Source organism: Protobothrops mucrosquamatus, unplaced genomic scaffold, assembly GCF_001527695.2.
Source record: "Protobothrops mucrosquamatus isolate PMUCROS unplaced genomic scaffold, P.Mucros_1.0 scaffold3222, whole genome shotgun sequence".
Taxonomy (NCBI): Eukaryota; Metazoa; Chordata; class Lepidosauria; order Squamata; family Viperidae; genus Protobothrops; species Protobothrops mucrosquamatus.
Genome location: NW_015389219.1, coordinates 7752 through 26925, shown reverse-complemented (window position 1 = coordinate 26925; position 19174 = coordinate 7752). Strand labels below are relative to the sequence as shown.

Below are 19174 nucleotides of genomic sequence, written 5' to 3'. Positions count from 1 at the left end.
GGAGGGTCAGAGCCAAAAATACAGAATAACAAAGTTGGAAGGGACCTTAGAGGTCTTCTAGTCCAACTCCCTGCTCAAGCAGGAGACCCTATACCAAATGGTTGTCCAATCATTTCTTGAAAGCCTCCAGTGATGGAGCACCCATAACTTCTGGAGCGAAGTTTGATTGTTCTCACTGTCAGGAAATTTCTCCCTATTTCCAGGTTGGTTCCCTGCCATTCATTGCTTCTTGTCCTGCTGTCAGGTACTTTGGAGAAGAGGTGGACCCCACTCTTCTTTGGGGCAGCCCCTCAAATATTGGAAGACTGCTATCATGTTACCCTTAGTCCTTCTCGCTAGTTAGAGGAACTGACTCAGGTTTCCTGGGAAGAAGCAGAAAAACGGAAGCCTCTTTTCCAAAGGAGAAAGACAGTGAAAAGAGAGCCAGAGTTAGCTTGGTCTCCTTAATTTCCTTTCAGCATAAAAACACTGCCTTTACAACTAATAGGTACAACCTAAATAGATTATTATTTTAATATGTGTTTTTTTAAAAAGGAAGCTAAGTTGGCTGTGGAACTGGCAGCGAATGGCTGTTGCGTTTGGCACACATTGGATTTTAATAAAGTGAAATGTAGTGTGAAGGCAACATTTAATTAAGGCCTGTCAGAATTCACTTTAATATATATTTTCCCCCCCAAAGTTGCTGACTTCCTCCTTGCCGTGTTTTCCCCATTCCTCTTTTCTTTTTCTTTCTCTAAACCCCGTTTTGCATCCCACCGTCAAAACAGATGTGGTATTTAATCCACCGTGAACTGTTCAGAACGATTTAGCTTCCTAGGAGAGAGGGGCAAAAATATGTGTATGCTAAACATGCCCATTAGGGAAAGCTAAGGTGCCATTATTTGATTATTGATAATAATAAGATTTAGCTGTACCTGGTGGAGAATAAACCACTGCAGGAAAGAAGCTAGAAACACAATAACACAGCGTCCTCAATTTGCAGCTATCTGATCAACGTTACAACAGCACTGATTTTGAACGGTCGCTGAATGAACTGGTGTAAGTTGAGGACTATCTGTAGACTAGACATAAAAAGCACCTGTAGGCTAGATTGAACTGATTTTATTTTTAATTTCAAATTTATTTTATTTTTCTAATTGCAAACTCTTCTGAGGCCCCGGGACCGACAGGAAGTGTGCCTTTATAAATGTGTCTGGATACATGGCGCAGCTACCTAGGAAGCCCTCAGACTAAGCGCACGCTCTTGATGGGGATTAAAGTTGTACATATTATCCCTCATTACAAGCCACGTTCCTGGCTATTAGCCTTGTTTGCCGAACGGATAACAGTCGATCCGACAGCTGCTTAGATATTGGCGATCGCTTAGCCGCGCTGAAGAATACTTATTGTGGCTGCAGTCCAGTAGATAAAAAAGCCGTCGTGAACAATTGGCCGGATCGATACGTCCACCGTTCATCTCCCGATTTTTCTTGCTCAAACCATTTAATTCTGGATGACTCCCGAGCTGTAAACATTGAGCCTTCTCAAGCAGATATCAATAATATTATTCTCCGCTGTTTATAATGCTATTAAGGGTCATTAGGATGGAGCATAATGGATTGGGCAATATTATTAGGTGGGATGTACGCAAACAAGAGCAATTCCCTTCAGCATCTTGCGATTCCAGCCCTCTTCGGATAAAGTTTATCCCTGCAGGTTGTTTTTTTAATTCTAAAAAAGCAAGAATTAACTCTGGAGATATAGCTGAGATACATCTCTGTCGATCCCACCAAGAAGAGAGAGAAACTGCATCCTCTTAAACATTTTAAGGTCATCATAAAAAGTAATCGTTCCGCTCTATCCTGTGCTGCAGTTACAACAGTTCCAAAGTTACAACTGAAAAAAGTGACTTTTTCACAATTGCATCCCCGGGGTCCCGTGATCGAAATACAGACGCTCGGCAACTGACTCCTATTTATGACGGTCGCAGTGTCCCGCGCTCCTGTGAATCCCCATTTGTGACCTGACGAGCAAAATCAGATTCCCTGAACAACCACGTTGCTAATTTAACAACTTTCACATAATCACTGTGGCAAGAAAGATCTTAAAAAGCGTCTCTCTTCGCAGCAAAAAAAGTTGGGTTCGCTTTTCGTCGTAAGTCAAGGACTAACTATGGTGAAGCCACGCTTGGAATACGGCATCCAGTTTTGGTCACCACGATGTAAAAAAGATGCTGAGACTCTAAGAAAGAGTGCAGAGAAGAGCAACCAAGATGATTAGAGGCCTGGGGGCTAAATCGTACGATGAACTATTGAGAGAGATAGGTAAAATTTAGCCTATCAAAGAGAAGACAAAGGGGTGACATGACAGCATCCTTCCAATATTTGAGGGGCTGCCCCCCAAAAGAGGGGGTCAACTTATTCTCCAAAACACCAGAAGGCAGGACAAGAAGCGACGGATGGAAACTAATCAAGGAGAGAACTAGGGAGAAGTTTCCTGACAGGGAGGACAATTAACCAGTGGAACAACTTGCCACTAGAAATTGTGGGTGTTCCATCACTGGAGGCTTTCAAGAAGAGACTGGACAGCCATTTGACCGGAATGATATAAGGTCTCCTGCCTTGAGCAGGAAGTTAGACTAGAAGACTAACTTCTAGGGGGACTTTAACAACTGCCTTGCTTAGCAACGGCAAGATCCCCATTGTGCTGGTAAGTCGAGAACTGCCTCTATTGCTCCGAAGACGCCTTAATAATCCAGGTCTAATAACAGTCCTGCTATAATGCACCAGGCTGGTCATGCAATTTTTGCACCGGTTGCAAATCAGAGCTGGAAGAAGCTTCTGGGCGCATCTCCGCAGCCTGCAAACTGTTTTGAGTTTCGGATGGGCTCAATTGCTGCGTGGCCATTTATTCCGGCTCTGGCAACGATGCCCAGCTCCATCCAGTACATTAAATCCCTATTAGGATATTTACCAAGGCCCTGCTAAATGGCAGCTGACGGAAGTCAATTTGCGTTTTAATTAACCGTTGGGTATTGACTTCCCGGCCTGTTCAAACACCCGTTTTTTTTTTCTCTCAAGGGCCTGAGCAAATGGCATTTATACGCCTCGGCATGCTTCCCCCCCCTTCGCTAGCGGCACCATTAAGTACTTTCACACTTGCCAAAACCCGAATTTTGCTTTGGGGGGGGAAGCACTGGGATCCCAATTCCTCCTTTTCCGGGGCATGGGGGGCGGCAAAGGCTACTCTGGATATTTTTATTTTTTTTTAAGGATTTAAAAAGCCAACTAAGGAAAGATTTGGGGAAGCAGAAGCTTCCTTTTTGAAATCTTCTTTTTTTTTTTTGCAAATGAATTTTGACGGGATGCTTTAGGGACCCCCAACGAAATCAGGGGCCACCGCCTTGCTTAGCAACAGAAATTCTAGTCGTAAATAGAAGACTACCGGGATGGTTTGTGGCAGCTGAGCCCTGAGTAGGAAAAGGGGCGTGGGAAGCATCTCACAAAGGGACCCTCCCTAATTTCTTGGCCTGCAAAGGTGAGGGGGGAAGAGAGGGACTTTGAGACTTGCAAAATTCTGCTTTTGTAATGGTCAGTGGGAATGGCCTCGGGAGACAGAAGACAGAGCCACAAACTAGACATTGGTCAGATAAGAGGCAGCTGAGCCCTGAGTAGGAAAAGGGGCATGGGAAGCATCTCACAAAGGGACCTTTCCTAGTTTCTTGGCCTGCAAAGGTGAGGGGGGAGAGAGGAACTTTCAAACTTGCAAGGGTCTGTTAATGTCCCCTTACTTAGAGCTAGTATTCTGAGTGTTCCCCTAGTCTGGACTACCTTGCAAGGCTGGCAGTAGCTATCCAAAAGCCTTTAGTGAGGGGAACAGGTGTGTTCAGACTAGGGAAATTCTCTCTCCCCCAGCGTCTTTCTGCCTTTCATTTCAGAAGGGGGGGGGAAACCTCTATTTCCCCCCCCCATGTGTATCACTTTGAGGAGGCTGTACCAATTCTCCTAATACAGCTTGCCCTCCACTTACAACCGAGCCCAGGATTTATGTTGCTAAGCGAGACATTGATCGGCGGGTTTTGCCCCATTTTACGGCCTTTCTCGTCGCGGCGGTTAAGGGAATCCTTGCACTTGTTAAATTAGCAACACGTCCGTTAGATGAATCCGTGGACTTTGTTTGTCAGAAGGTCACAAAAGGGGATTGCATGCCCCCCCCGGGAGACGCTGCGACCGTCGTAAATATGAGTCAGTTGCCAGGAGCCTGAATTTTGATCACGTGACCACAGGGCTGCTGCAACGGTCGTTGAGCGGGACAAACCATCCTAAGTTACTTTTTTTTTCAGTTCCGTTGTCACTTTGAACGGTTACTAAACGGACGGTCGCAAATTAAGGACCAGGTGAATCGGTCTGGATTCTTGTTTGAACTGCCTTGCGAAGGCTGACAGGCTCATTCCCCCCCCCCAAAAGGAAAGATTTGCCCCTGTCTGGAGGAATCCCAAATATGAACAAACTTTGCAAATAAGGCAATTAAATTCACCCCCCCTCCCCAGGTGGAACGTGCTGTTTTGAGACCGATTACAACTGCAAAAACCCACCAGGTGGGATCAAGAGAAACTTGCACCCATCTCACCCTCAAAATGTGAGGCCTATTTGTGCTCCCATCCCAGGGACCCAGGGATGGGATGGCAGGCGAGTTTAATGATTTGCTAAAAAAAAGAAGAAAAAAGAAACTTTTTTATTATTTCCCTTTCATTACCTCTGCAGAGGACATTATCCCAGAAGGCTAGGCAAGAAACAATTTCAACCCTGCAGCGATTTACCCAAATAATGCTATTTTTTTAAAAAAGAAAAAAGAAAGAAAGAAGGTGGGGGAAAAAGGAAGGTCAAGCCAAACAATTTAGACACCGCTTTCCTTAATTAATAAGCTAGATTGGTGGACCGTAGAAAAGAAAGTCAATTCAGCCAAGGGCGAAGGGGAAAACATACAATGGACCCCAGAAATAGGTTGCAGACCCATGCAGTTTCCAGGTAGCAAATGGATATTTCAAATGGAGTTTGCCCAGGGCAAAAAAGGAAAAAGAAAGAAAAAAGAAAAGCTTAAAAAAAATTAAAACCGCAAAAAACAAAACAAAAAACAAAAAAAATGTCAGTGGCATGTACAGTCGCTGCTTTTTCCCCACTGCAATCAAGCCTCATTAACACCGAAGCTGATAATTACAAATTATAGTAATTTGTTGGGGCGTCAACAATTGCCAAGAGTGCTATTTTTCCTACTGGGGGGGGGAGCAGGAGAGGGGGGTGGCCTAATCATGAGCAGGGCTTGAAATCTACTGTAAAAGTTTCCTGATTCCCCCCCCCGCTTTTTTTTTTTAAAAAAAAAATTATAATTTTCCCTTCCTGCAAAATTTAGTCCCAAAGTGCCAGCCGCTGTGAAAAGTCCTGCAATTAACTAATTATTCCTCTCTGGAGAAGAAGGAACGTTCAAAAACAAACACAGAAAGAGGTTTTTTAAGGGGTTTTTTTTGGGGGGGGGGAATTGCAAAAAAAAAGAAGAAGGAATTATGGCCAGCACAAATTTTCTACCTCAAACTGGCTATTGGCGGTGCAGGAGTGATTTGACCGTCAAACACAACATCGAAACAACATCAGATCGGAGGCCACAATTTTGTACAGGTGGTCCTTGACCTATGCCATAAATTTCTGTTGTTAAGTGAGACAGTTGAGTGAGTTTTGCCTCGCTTTACGACCAGGGGCAACCATTGAATTTCTTCCTCCACAATCGCTCGGCTTCATTTTGCAGAACGCGACATTTCGTTATTTTTCTTAAGCTGTTTCTCCTCAATTCCTGCTGCATCCGCAGGTATTGGAATATCAATAAACCAGACTTTTTTCTTTTCCACAATCTTCTTCTTCTTCTTCTTCTTCTTCTTCTTCTTCTTCTTCTTCTTCTTCTTCTTCTTCTTCTTCTTCTTCTTCTTCTTCTTCTTCTTCTTCTCCTTCTCCTTCTCCTTCTCCTTCTCCTTCTCCTTCTCCTCCTCCTCCTCCTCCTCCTCCTCCTTCTTCTTCTTCTTCTTCTTCTTCTTCTTCTTCTTCTTCTTCTTCTTCTTCTTCTTCTTCTTCTTCTTCCTGGTTAGCCACGGGAAAAAAAAGGACAGAAAATATTGCGGCCTTCAAAACGCAAAGAGAGCTTGTTGAATTGTTCATCCCTTTGCAACAGGTCTTAGACAATCATTTGACTGGGATGGCATAAGGCTCCTGTCTTGAGCAGTGGGGTTGGACTAGAAGACCACTGAGGTTCCCTTCCAGCCCTACAATTCCGTTTTACGCTCAAGTCTTGGCTAGCGTCCTGTCTTTCTGAAATCTAAGCCAACTTGATCCGATGATTCAATCAGGCTTTTCCTCTGAATCTGACGGAATTGGTGTTTGAAATTAGCTGAAAACCGCAGTGAATTAGATTGTGGCTGATTGATTCATAAACCCGTTTTGAGTCGGTTCTTGTACGACTCTCATGTTGTTTGCGGATCCTGCCAATAGGAGGTGCTGTTTTACAGCTTTAGCTTGTCCAATGGAGCTGGAGTGTTCAAAAACAGCTCAGGAATATATTGATTTGCCATTAAACTCTGCTGCTGCTCAGTGAAGGCCTTGGGATAAGAAGGGCTCTATTGCATCTGTTTATTAGGACTTTGGAATGTCATTATCCCATTGATTTTCTCCTCCCGGTATTATTATTCTAACTGGGAGGGGGGGGGCGTTGTCTGATAAATTATCTAAGTTAAATTACACTTTCAAGGATGTGCAGACACTTTTGTGGGGTTTCTAAGTTCTTCTGTCCTGAAAGGAAAAGTTAATAGAGGAGTAGCTACGTAGATGGGAGGAAGAAGGATGGACGGGTGGAAGGATAAAAGAAAGGAGGAATGGAATGGAGCAAGGAAGGAAGGAGGGAGGGAAGGAAGAAGGAAAGGAAGGAAGGAAGGAAGGAAGGAAGGAAGGAAGGAAAGGAGGGAGGGAGGTAGGAAGGAAGGAAGGAAGGAAGGAAGGAAAGAAAGAAAGAAAGAAAGAAAGAAAGAAAGAAAGAAAGACGGGAGAAGATGGGAATGGGAGGAAGGAAGGAAGGAGGGAGGGAGGGAAGGAAGGAAGGTAGGAAAGAAGGAAGGAGAGAGGAAAGGAGGGAGGAAGGAAGGGAGGAAGGAAACGAGGAGGGAGGGAGGAGAAAGAGAAGAAGTATAGTATAGACAGATTAACTTCCATGTTTTTCAAGAATAACTGATCCAATATTTTGATCTGAACTACCATCTTGCCTCAATTCAATTCGATTTTCCAGTTCAGCTTCTAAATCCACTTGGGAGGGGAAGAAAGGACCGTTTTCAAATTGATTTTGGAACCGATTCAAAAGCCCTGCTTGCTTTAGCTGATCCGATTCCTCCTGTGACCCTGGAGGAATGCTGCAATGGTCATAAGAGTGAAAACCGGTCACAAATCACTTTTTTCAGTGCCCTTGTAACTTAGAACTGAACGGCACTAAACGGAAATAAGCCGAGGATTATCTATCTTGGTCAGCTCTCCAGAACCAAAACCAAAATCCTACAGTATGGTTGTGCCTTGCATTATGTGTTTGCAATTTCAGTCCAGGACTGAAAACATCATTCTTAAGTGTGGAATGTTATTTATTGGTAAATGTACATCAGAAGCAACCTTGTTTATGTGTTGCCCACTTTGGCAGGAATTTCCTAGATTTTTGGACAAAAGCACCTCTCATCCGCGGCCGTTTGAACCTTTCAGCTGAAAATCTGGAAACTAAATTCAAGATTATTTTTTTTCTTGCATCCAAGGAATAATTCTTTCCTTCTGCTTCCGACACCGAGGCGTGTTTTGCGCACAGGAGGGCAACGTCTCCACCCATTTGGGGAATTCGTAAAATAAAAATAAAAATGGGAAAGTAAAGTAAAAAAAACTTAAGGGGGAAATTTCAGATTAAACCTTTGCTCCTATTCACACGACTTAGCTAAGTCAAGGAGGGATTAATTCATCGTGTGAATGGAGTAATTCGGTCGGCTGAGTTAAAGGGAGAAGGCTGGTTTTAATCACCCAATCTGGATGCAACAATTGTCAACTGGACAATTGTGTTATATTAAAAACAGTAAGTGAATCACATGGCGGGGTGTTTCTCCATCGGCACAGTAGGTCCTCCAGGAAAAAGAGTTGCTATGATAGAGCGGCATTTCTCAACCTTGGCAAGCTGAGGAGGTGTGGACTTCAACTCCCAGAATTCTGCATGTGGGCTGCGCTAGGGAATTCTGGGAGTTGAAGTCCACACATTTTCAGCTTGCCAAGGTTGACAAACTACAGAGTCATATAAACAGGCTCAACAGCCCCTGAATTAAAGATTAAATTTTTTTATTGCAGATTATGTGGTCTCTCAATCTAGAAGTCTCTACAGAGCTGATCAAAGGGTGCTTCTATCTAGATTGAAAGGTTTACCAATAACAAAGGAATCAATTTGCAAACTACGCTTTTGGCCAAATTTAAAAACTCATTTTTTTTTCTTTTTGATGCACTGTTTAAAATGTCTTGATTGCTTTGTTTTTTTCTTCTGTTTTTTTTGTCTCTTTTTTCCAGTTCTGTATTTTAACTTTCTTTTGACTAAAATAAAAAAAATAGAATAAAAAAAAAAACCTTGAACGAAACGTTCAAACTTGAATGAAATTCTCAGCCTTGTGTCCTGCTTAGCGTTGGTCAGGAGAGCACAGAAAGGGAAGTACTATTTGAACTGCTAAATAGCTAATGCTGTGGTCAACATGCTCCCAATTATACAAATACTGGCTGGTTGGACAAACAAAATGTCTCATTTCAAGTGGGCAAATCCTAAGATCTTTCCATCTCCGTGATGAAAAAGGCTAAAATCTTGGCGTTTATTTCAAACCCTAAAGAAATATCCGGAATGAGATTTTTTCACCCATCTCTGTATCCAGTAAGTCAACCGTAGCTGTTCCTCAATGTAAAGGAAATATCATTTCCTAACTCATTATGGGAAACTATGTGATCTCTGTTGAATTATTTTTCTGTCTGGCCAAAAAGGTGGGTTCAGCTTAATGTTTAATACGTGGAATGTAAACCTTTCACTCCGGTAAAATTAAGTTTTGAAAATGGTAGTGAAATCTCAAAATTTGATTTATATTGCACTTTTATTATCCGGGTTTTTTTAATTTACTGTATTTCATATCTGGGCTTTTAGGTTTTTCCTTTTTCTGTATAGATTTTTTTTTCCCCTGGAAGAGTTATAGTCTTCTGGCTAAATCTGTGATTAATCGCTATCCGTCGCTTTTTAAAAAAACAAAAATGTAATTTTTTTTAAAAAGATCAGTTGCATCTGAAAGATTACGCAAGCCAACCTTGTTAGAAAAGAGAAGGGTGGATTTGTTTACATTATATATGTATATTTACAGTTTATTCCTAAAGTACCGTACAGTGTATTTAAAAGTATTTCTCAGGGTGTAAAATCAAATGGCCACTAGGGGCAGTATAGAGTTGTTTTCAGAGTCTCTTTATTGCCACCCACTGGTGTATATTTTTGCTATCCAAATAACTGTATTCTACATATTTTTTGCAAATTGACAATAAACCTACAAAATATAGAGAGGCCCCTAGGGCAGACAGAGATCAATTCTCTTCAAAAGATCGTCCTGAAGGCACTTTTTCAAATTTAATATTCCATTTAATTTATACTTCCCCTTCTGCTTCAATTAAATTCAGTTGCATTTGCCACTGGGTCTGTTCATTGCCACGGGTGGACCTTGTCCTCGTAATTATGAGAAGAAGGTGGGGAAACTGGTTTTAACTCTGTGAGTGAGATGGGTGTGCAAATCTTGAGTACACACTGTCTCCCAGTAGATAAAGGGAGAACAAGGTACAATTAGGAAGACAGATAGCAGTTCGATCAATCAATCAATATCAATAAGAAAGCCAGACACAAACTTTACCCATGAAATTATGCGACTGGCAGATAGGCAGGTAGATAGATATATAGGTAGATAAATAGATAGGTAGAGAAGTAGATAGGTAGACAGGCAAGCAGATAAGTAGATAGATAGGTAGGTAGGTAGCTGGCTGGCTGGGGAATTCTGGGAGGTGAAGTCCACCCATCTTAAACTTGGCAAACTGCTCTAAACTGTTGGCCTGTGGTTTGCGTGTGGGACCTTAAACATGTACATGGCCAGCCAAGCGTGCTATTCAAATATTAGATCTTGAGCTTCGCGCAATGTTGAAAGAAAGAGGGAAAAAAACCCGCACACTTTCCCCAAAGTGGGACATAATATATGCAGCTGGAAATGCCATTCTCCCCCCCCCACACACACACACACCTAGATTCTTTGGAATTAAATCTGTGCTCCTTAGAGTTTTACCTCCTTGCTTGCTGATCTCAAGAGCAGAAGGGTTTGATTACTTTCTGCGTGGTGTGATTAGAGTCCCGTTCCCTCCAGAGATAGCAGATGGACGGAATGGGTTTAAGAAGTAGATGGCCCTGTCTGAGGAAGCCAGGGGGATTTGCAAGTTACCAAGTCAGTAATTTAAGTTTCCCATAAAAGGATAATGCTATAGGTTTGGGCTTCTCTCTCCCCCACCCCTGCCGGCCTCTCCCCCCACGGTTCCATCTTCTTTCTTTCTATCATTTTATTTGTGCGGTTTATAATTCCTTTTTTACTCTCTTCCCCTCTGCTGTCGATGTTTTTTTTTTGGGGGGGGAGAGAAATAAATGTTCCTCCATTTGCCCCTGGTTCTCTATTTTGTTCTCTATTCAGAGAATTCTTTTTTAGCCCTTAATTTTCTTTCTAAACAGGTTATTAGGATGGGGAAGAAGGGAAGGAGGGAAGAAGGGAGGGAGGGAGGGAGGGAAGGAGGGAGGAAGGAATAACAGCAGGGAGGGAGGGAGGAGGAAGGGAAGAAAGTGTGGTCATAAGTGTGAAAAACGGTCATAATTTTTTCCCCAGTGCTGCTGTTATAAGCTGAGGACTCCCTGTAATTTTATTATTCAACTGAATGCGACGACGGATTTACTATTTAATTTAATGCACTTATTATTTCATTTCACACCCTTATTTAATTTAATGCAATTATGTTTTGGCTTGGGTTTTTTTCAACCTCGCCATCTTCAGCACCTTCCCACCACATAGTTAAAAAAAGGGGGAACAAAATATAACGTAGAATTAAAGCCCTGGAAATCACAATAATCTTCTCTTCCACCACCACTACCACCCCCCCAGGAAAAAAAGATGGATACTTTTCATTCCTAGCCATAAGCAGAATCAGTTAAAATATAACCCTGAGACCTGTTGTGAGTTTCCCCTTGCAATTCTCATTAACTGGGCCATTGGTTTCAATGGTTTAAAATAAAAACAAAGCAGAAAAACCAAAAGAGCCCTGGAAATAAATTGCATTGATCCAGGATAGAAGGAGAAGAAAGGCAGAGATTGGAATGAACTCCTTGCCCCTGGGTGAGTAAAAAGTAAACCGGTTCTACTTGAACTCGTGTCTTCTCCTTCCCAGAATCCTTTATGTTTTCCATTCTTTGGGCTACTCTGAATAGAGTAGAGTAGAGTAAATAGAGTAGAGTAGAGTAGAGCAGAGCAGAGCAGAGCAGAGCAGAGTAGAGTAGAGTAGAGTAGAGTAGAGTAGAATAGAATAGAATAGAATAGAATAGAACGACAGAGTTGGAAGGGACCTTGGAGGTCATCTAGTCCAACCCCCTGCTCAGGCAGGAAACCCTGTACCATTTCAGACAAATGGCTGTCCAATCTCTTCTTAAAAACTTCTTGTAAAGTTCTCCTTTTCCCATGTTGATGCCTTCATCCAGACATCAACCATTATAATGGGTATCTCGGTATTCAGCATGAATTGGTTCTGGAGGGTGTGTGGTTTTGTGTGCTGCCTGCATCCCACGGATGGTGCTTTGCTTGTTTGTGCGGACTGGTTGCTGGCATGCCGTGGCCTGGTACTGGTCCACGGACCAGGGGATTGGGGACCCCTGGACTAGAAGGCCTCCAAGGTCCCTTCCAACTCTGTTTTTCTGTTATTAACATTGGGAGTAGCATCCTGTAGCATCTTTCCAAACTCTCTGCTAGCAGTTCCCTTGAAGAAGTATTGTGTGTGACATCACTGCTCTAGAAGCTTTTCCCTCCCAGCATTCTAAGCGGCCTCCAATCCAGACCGTTTCTCCAGGTGAGCAAGCCACAGTCCATGGAATGTCCGATCCCAGATTTTTAGATATCCCGGCGGTCATCTTTGACAACGGATCCGGATTATGCAAGGCTGGCATTGCTGGAGACAGCGCTCCGAGGTCAGTCATTACGGCAATTGTGGGTCGCTCAAAAGCCAAAGCAACCATGCTCGGAGCAGGCCAGAAGGAATATTACATCGGAGAAGAAGCTCAGTCCAAACGGGGCGTTTTATCCTTGAATTATCCCATCGATCACGGCATTGTGACCTCCTGGGATGACATGGAGCGCATCTGGAGGCACGTTTATGAGTGTGAGTTGCGCATCAAGTCGAGCGAGAGGCCCGTGTTGCTGACTGAAGCTCCTCTGAATCCTCTCCAGAACCGGGAGAGAATGACTCAGATCATGTTCGAGAACTTCAAGGTCCCGGCGATGTATGTGGCGGTCCAAGCCACACTGGCCCTCTACGCATCAGCACGTACCACCGGTATAGTCATGGACAGTGGAGATGGGGTCACCCACACGGTTCCTATCTATGAAGGGTACTGCTTACCCCATGCCGTCTCCAGGTTAGATGTCGCCGGGCGGGATATCACGGAATACTTTATGAGGCTTCTTCTGGAGAGCGGGCATTCCTTCGTCAGCACAGCCGAAAGAGAAATTGTGAAGGACATCAAGGAGAAGCTGTGTTATGTAGCGTTAGATCCCGTCCAAGAAATGAAAACTAAACCAGAGTACCTTCTCAGAGAGTACAAATTACCCGACGGAAACGTCATCCAAATTGGGAGTCAACTCTTCCGAGCTCCTGAAGCCCTCTTTGCCCCCACCTACATCGGCATCGACGCGCCCGGCGTCCATCGGATGATCTTCAACAGCATCATGAAATGCGATATTGACGTCCGACGAGATCTTTACGGCAACGTTCTCCTTTCGGGCGGATCGACCTTGTTCTGCGGGCTGGACGAGCGCATCTTGCAAGAGATGCAACTTCAGGTTCCTCTTGGGATATCGGTCAGGATCATCGCTCCTCCAGAAAGGAAGTATTGCGTGTGGATCGGGGCCTCCATATTGACTTGTTTAACGGCGTTCAGACAGATGTGGGTCACCTTGAATGATTACCAAGAATTTGGACCTGGTGTGGTGCACCGGAAATGTTTCTAGGAATGATCATCTCCCTTTGTAGAGGCGTTTAGAACAGTGGAAGTTCAAACAATTAGAGGGACGTGGGACGTTCACGGAAAATACCTAAATCTTTGAACTTCTGCTGTGTCCATCCCAAGACAGATTTCTCGTATGTGTGTATTATATATATATATATATGAAATCTGTCTTCGGATGTATTGACTGGCTGGAATTTGCAGTAAATAAATGACGGAGTGATGGGCGTAAGGATCATGGTGCTGTTTCTTCCTTGTATTTTGTTCTTCAGAAGCCCTATTTTGCTTTCCTTGCTTAATAAAGACATATGATGGACTCGCTTCCCGTGGCAACTGAAAAACGCTGAGATGGGGAGGGCCAAAGAGACAAAACGGGTTGGAGGTATGTGTTGATCAATTATGCTCCTGAAAATAAACAAGGGTTGGGCAGAAAAAGGGCCATCTTAATTACCAAATCAATCCGAGACCAAAAAAAACCAAAAACATTTTATACGGTTTTCACTGGCTTTTCCTTCTTACGGTCAGCATCTCTATAAATCTAGTGCTTTTCCAACCAGGTGCAATCCTCCAGATTACCAGTAGGGGGAGGGCAGCAACAAGGAAAAACATCTTTGATCTCTTGGAGGCCCTCTAGTGGTCATTCCATTTTTGGGTAATTTTTATTATAAGCAGAGAAGGGTAGAAGGACTCATGCTTGAGGAAGGGGATGGACTAGAAGACCTCCAAGGGCCCTTCCAACAGACTTCCAGGCAGTGTGGAAAATGGTTCCTCTGGAAATGTTTCCACATCCAAGCGCTTTTTTCAGGAGCAACCAGAGAAGTTGTAGAGAAAAATGTAAAACTGGAAACACCAACCCACACCAGCAAAACAACAACAACCCACCATTTGATGCCTCCAGCAGTAGGTCAAACACACCTTCAAAAAGAACAGGGAAGAATCATGCAATCATAGAGTAGGAGGGATTCTTAGAAAGTCATCATTGGACCAGAAGTAGTTTTTATTTTAAATATCTGAAGACCATCTCTGGGCAAGATAATGGAAGAGAAGAGTTGAAGTCATCTTTGTCTCCATCAAGGTCCTCTTGAACTTTCTGGTCTCATCCTAAATTCTGAAGACCGTCTTTGGGTAAGCTAATGGATCTTGACCAAGAGAAGAGTTGAAATCACGTCTCCATCAAAATAGCTTTGAAGGCCCTCTTGAACTTTCTGGTCTCCTAGAGACAACTAAACAATGGTTAGGCAGGGCCTCATTCATTGTGAAGTCATGGCTATGGACCATTTTTCCATTTTTTCTCAAATCAGAGAGACCGTGATAAGGTACTGAGAAACCACAAGTGTTTTTATTCCCAGGGAACTCTCAAAGATACTCCTTTGGGTCTGCCACACCATGCCTATGGTCAGGTGCTGAACAGGTAGACGTTCTTCTGAAATGGGCCGTGAAGGTTTTGCATCTAAGACTCGAATCTCCAGCTCGCAAGCCGTGATCATCGACAATGGCTCTGGAATGTGCAAATCCGGGATTTCTGGAGAAATTAGCCCACGGCACGTCATGGCCACCGTCCTCGGTTGCCCCAGAAGCAAGTTGCCTGTTTCCAAGGCTAAGCAGAAAGAATGCTACGTGGGATTTGAAGCCCAGCATAGACAAGATGTCCTCTCGTTGACGTACCCCATGGAAGCGGGCGTTATCACTTCCTGGGATGAGATGGAGACCATCTGGAAGTATATCTATGACAAAGGGTTGGGGGTGAAGGCGTTTGAGAGACCTCTGCTGATGACAGAATCTCCCCTGAATCCAAAAGAGGACCGAGCCAAGCTCACCCAGTTGATGTTTGAATATTTTAAGGTCCCGGCTTTCTACCTCTCCATCCAGGCCATCCTCTCCCTCTACGCTTCCGCCCGTTACATGGGGATGGTCATCGATTGTGGGTTTGGAGTCAGCCATGCCGTCCCGGTGTACGAGGGATACTGTCTGCCCCACGCGGTCACCCAGCTGGGCCTCGGGGGCCGTGACATCACGCACTTCCTGAGGGAACTTCTTCTGGAAAACAGGCAATATTTCTGGAACTTCCCGGAAGCCAACACCGTGGTGGAAGACATCAAGGTCAAGTTGTGTTTTGTGACTCTCGACGCCCGCCACCGAGAAAGCAAGTCCTCCGAAGAGCTCCCCAAGGAATACAAGCTACCTGACGGCAACAGGGTCAAAATTGGGGACCCCCTTTACCTGGCTCCGGAGATCCTTTTCACCCCGAGCAACATCAACCACAAGGGTCAAGGCCTCCACAAGCTTGTGGCCCACAGCGTCAGGAAATGTGACCCCACGCTCCGTAACGTGCTCTATTCCAACGTACTGATTTCAGGAGGGTCCTCCCTCTTTCCAGGATTAGACGAACGGATGTTCAAAGGCTTGGAAGGGGAAGCCCCCCAGGGGGTCCCCATTAAGGTCATTGCTCCGCCAGACCGATGGTTCTCGGCCTGGATCGGGGCCTCCATCATCACGTCCTTGAGCACCTTCAAGCAGATGTGGGTGACTGCTGCCGACTACCGGGAATACGGGCCGAATATTGTCCACCGACGGTGCTATTGAAGAGGGGACAGGAAGATGTCTCAGAGAGCGGAAGGCGGTTAAAACGAAACAGAACACAAGCTTTCACCCTTTCCCCAAAAGGTTAAATAAATAATTGATTTTAAGGCCTGAGAAACTACCAGATTTAATGTATTTCCTGCCTAGATACCTTAAGTGCTAGAGGTGATTCTTGACTGACAACGGCTCATGTAGTGACCGTTCGAAGTTACGGCGGCACTGGGACGAGTCGCTTACATTTTTCACGCTTACGACCGTCGCAGCGTCCCCCATGGTCATGTGATCAAAATCTGGCCGCTTGGCAACTGACTCAACATTTATGACGGTCGCAGTGTCCCGGGGTCATGCGATTCCCCCTTTTGCAACCTTCTGACAAGCAAAGGGGGAAGCCAGATTCACTTAACCACCATGTGACTCACTTAACAACCGTAAGGATTCAACAACGGTGGCCAGGAAGGTCGTAAAAGGGGGCAAAAGCTCCCTTAACAACTGTCTCCCTCAGCTACAAAAAAAATTGGGCTCTGTTGCGATCATAAGTGGAGAAGTCTTGGCCTTTCCTTAATGTGGACCCTTGTCTCCTGGTGGCTGCATTCATACAACCCCACCAAACTAGGTTAGTTAAAAGCTTAGCAATTCCGTTCACATGCCAAGCTCCCTGAGCTAAACCTCAGTTGAATCTTTTCAGTTTTGTAGCTTAGTGTGTTGTGTGAACTTTGCCTGTTGGCCTAGTTCAGGGGTAGGCAACCTTGGCTCTTTTATGACTCGTGGACTTCAACTCTCAGAATTCCTGAGCCAGCATGGCTCAGCTTGGAAACCTCTCTCTTTCCCTCAGCATGGCTGGCTCAGGAATTCTGGGAGTTGAAGTCCACGAGTCATAAAAGAGCCAAGGTTGCCTACCCCTGGCCTAGTTTCTCTGCCTTGCCGCAAACCTAGACTATGGTTAATTCAACAATCACGGTGTGTCAAACGAGCCAAGGAGCTTTAAACCCACCGAAGGATGAAAAAAACCATGGTTTTCCAGCTGGAAGGTAAACTCTGTCAGACGTTACTGCAGTCTCTTAGCTAGACTACTGCAATTAGCCTTACATTAACCCAGGTGGCCACCAATATAGACTAATCTTATCACTTCCATTGTTCTCTTTTGAGGTCATTGGGCTTTTCTGATGTCAACCTCAAGCTGGTCTCCATTGGCTGACCACTGAAGATCAAAATAAAAGCCCATTAAACATCGGCCAAATTCAATGGAGAAGATCAGAATCCAGTTTAACACCCCAGACGAGCAATTGCCAATAAAATTGAAACCGCAGAGCTCGTTTCTAGGATCGGAGGATAGGAAGCATCATGGTCCTTAACATCCTGGGTCACCTGAAGAATCGTTTTTGAGCTGGGTTCAGAAAGACAACTGTAATAATAATAATAATAACAACAACAACCTCTCAATTTCCACTGTGGATGCTTGCAATCTCTCCAAGACAAGTCCTGGCTATTTGGAGAAGACTTTGTTTCCAGAAATATATGTCATATGTCCATAATGTGAGAAGCTGGTTTTGAAAAGGGAGAATCCCTTTTGTGATATCCAAGGATCTAGAACCTAGACGGACGGAACGTTCTGTTCTACTAGAGCTAGGAAAACAGTCGTTACAAATTCAGTTCTTTGGATTGAAGATGTCTCAATCCAGAATAGCTGTCATTATTGACAATGGCTCAGGACTTTGCAAAGCGGGCTTTTCTGGAGAAGAGGCCCCCAGGACCATGGTGGCTACAGTTGTTGGCTACCCCAAGACCCGCGCGGTCATGTTTGGCCCCGTTCAGAGAATGTGTTACGTCGGTAGGGAAGCCCAAGCCAAGAGAGGTATCTTATCTTTTAAATACCCAGTGGAACACGGAATTGTGACCTCTTGGGATGATATGGAGAAGATCTGGAGATACATCTACAGGCATGGACTTAAGGTAAGAGCCAGGGAGAGGCCGGTGTTGTTGACCGAAGCTCCCATGAACCCAACAGCAAACAGAGAGAAGATGACAGAGATCATGTTTGAGCATTTCCAGGTGCCGGCCATGTTTGTAGGCCTTCAGGCTCTAATGGCCTTGTATGCTTCTGCCCGTACAACAGGGTTGGTTTTAGATAGCGGCGCCGGGGTCACTTTGACCGTCCCCATCTACAAAGGCCACTGCTTGCTACACGCCATCTCCAGGGTGAATTTTGCCGGGCGCGACATCACCCGATATCTGGCAACGCTTCTGTTGGAGAGCGGGCACAACTTCTTGAGCTCTGCGGAGAAGGAGATTGTGAAGAACATCAAGGAGAATCTGTGCTACGTGGCTCTGGATTCGAGTCAGCAGAAGGACAAAGGGCCCGTTCGCGAATACACACTTCCTGATGGCACACCTGTGGAGATTGGGGACCAGCTCTTCCGAGCTCCCGAATCCTTGTTTAACCCGACGGACGCTGGAGTCACGGCACCGGGGATTCACCAGATGATGGCCGAGAGCATCTCCAAATGTGACGGCAGCATCCACCAGGACCTCTGGAGAAGCCTCATCATAGCTGGAGGATCGACCCTCTTTCCGGGCCTTAGTGAACGTCTCCTCAAAGAGCTGCAAAGCCTGGGCCCTCACGGCCTGCCGACCAAGCTGGAAGCCCCAGCCGACCGGATCCATTCCGTCTGGATTGGCGCATCGGTGCTCACCAGCTTGCCCTCTTTTAAGAACATGTGGGTCACACAGCAAGAATACAGAGAGGTTGGCCCCACCGTGCTGCAGAAGAAATGCTTCTGAGAAGAATAAATGGGCCAATTATAAAAGCCCCCACCCTCCGAAAAAATTGATTGGAGATGCTGGAGAGGGGCTAGTAAACCTTTCCACAAAGAAATCCATGTCTCGTCATTTTTAGAGCACGGCCACAAAAAGTCCCTTGTGGGTGAGGCAAAGAAACAGGCCTTGTTGGCCGTATTTTGAGGACCCCCTGAAGTTGTTTTACGTGTATTGTGGGAGGGGGAGAGTTGATGTCAGTAGGAGGGTGAAGCTGTTTGTTTGCTGGAGATTCAGTGCTGGAGTTTGCCACGAGAGTTTTACTTTGAGACCCGTAGATTTTTTTGCCACTTGCCCTAAATAGTTAGAACTGAAGACATACAAAAATAAGCCTGTATTGGTGGATGGATGGTTTGGATGATCTATGATAGATAGATAGATAGATAGATAGATAGATAGATAGATAGATAGATAGATAGATAGATAGATAGATAGATAG

The 19174-nt window shown here is 44.7% G+C and overlaps 3 protein-coding genes across 3 annotated transcripts; all 3 read left to right on the top strand.

Annotated features, from left to right (window-relative positions):
- Window positions 1-12214: 12214 nt before the first annotated feature.
- LOC107297296 (actin-85C-like) lies at window positions 12215-13348 on the top strand. The gene has a single exon (XM_015826658.1). The coding sequence runs from the start codon at window positions 12215-12217 to the stop codon at window positions 13346-13348; it is 1134 nt and encodes a 377-aa protein (XP_015682144.1).
- A 1424-nt stretch (window positions 13349-14772) lies between these two features.
- On the top strand, window positions 14773-15927 carry LOC107297293 (actin-related protein T2-like). Its single transcript, XM_015826656.1, has one exon. The coding sequence runs from the start codon at window positions 14773-14775 to the stop codon at window positions 15925-15927; it is 1155 nt and encodes a 384-aa protein (XP_015682142.1).
- Window positions 15928-17589: 1662 nt separating this feature from the next.
- LOC107297294 (actin-85C-like) lies at window positions 17590-18702 on the top strand. Its single transcript, XM_015826657.1, has one exon. It carries the CDS (start codon window positions 17590-17592, stop codon window positions 18700-18702), a length of 1113 nt encoding a protein of 370 aa, XP_015682143.1.
- The last annotated feature ends 472 nt before the right edge of the window (window positions 18703-19174 follow it).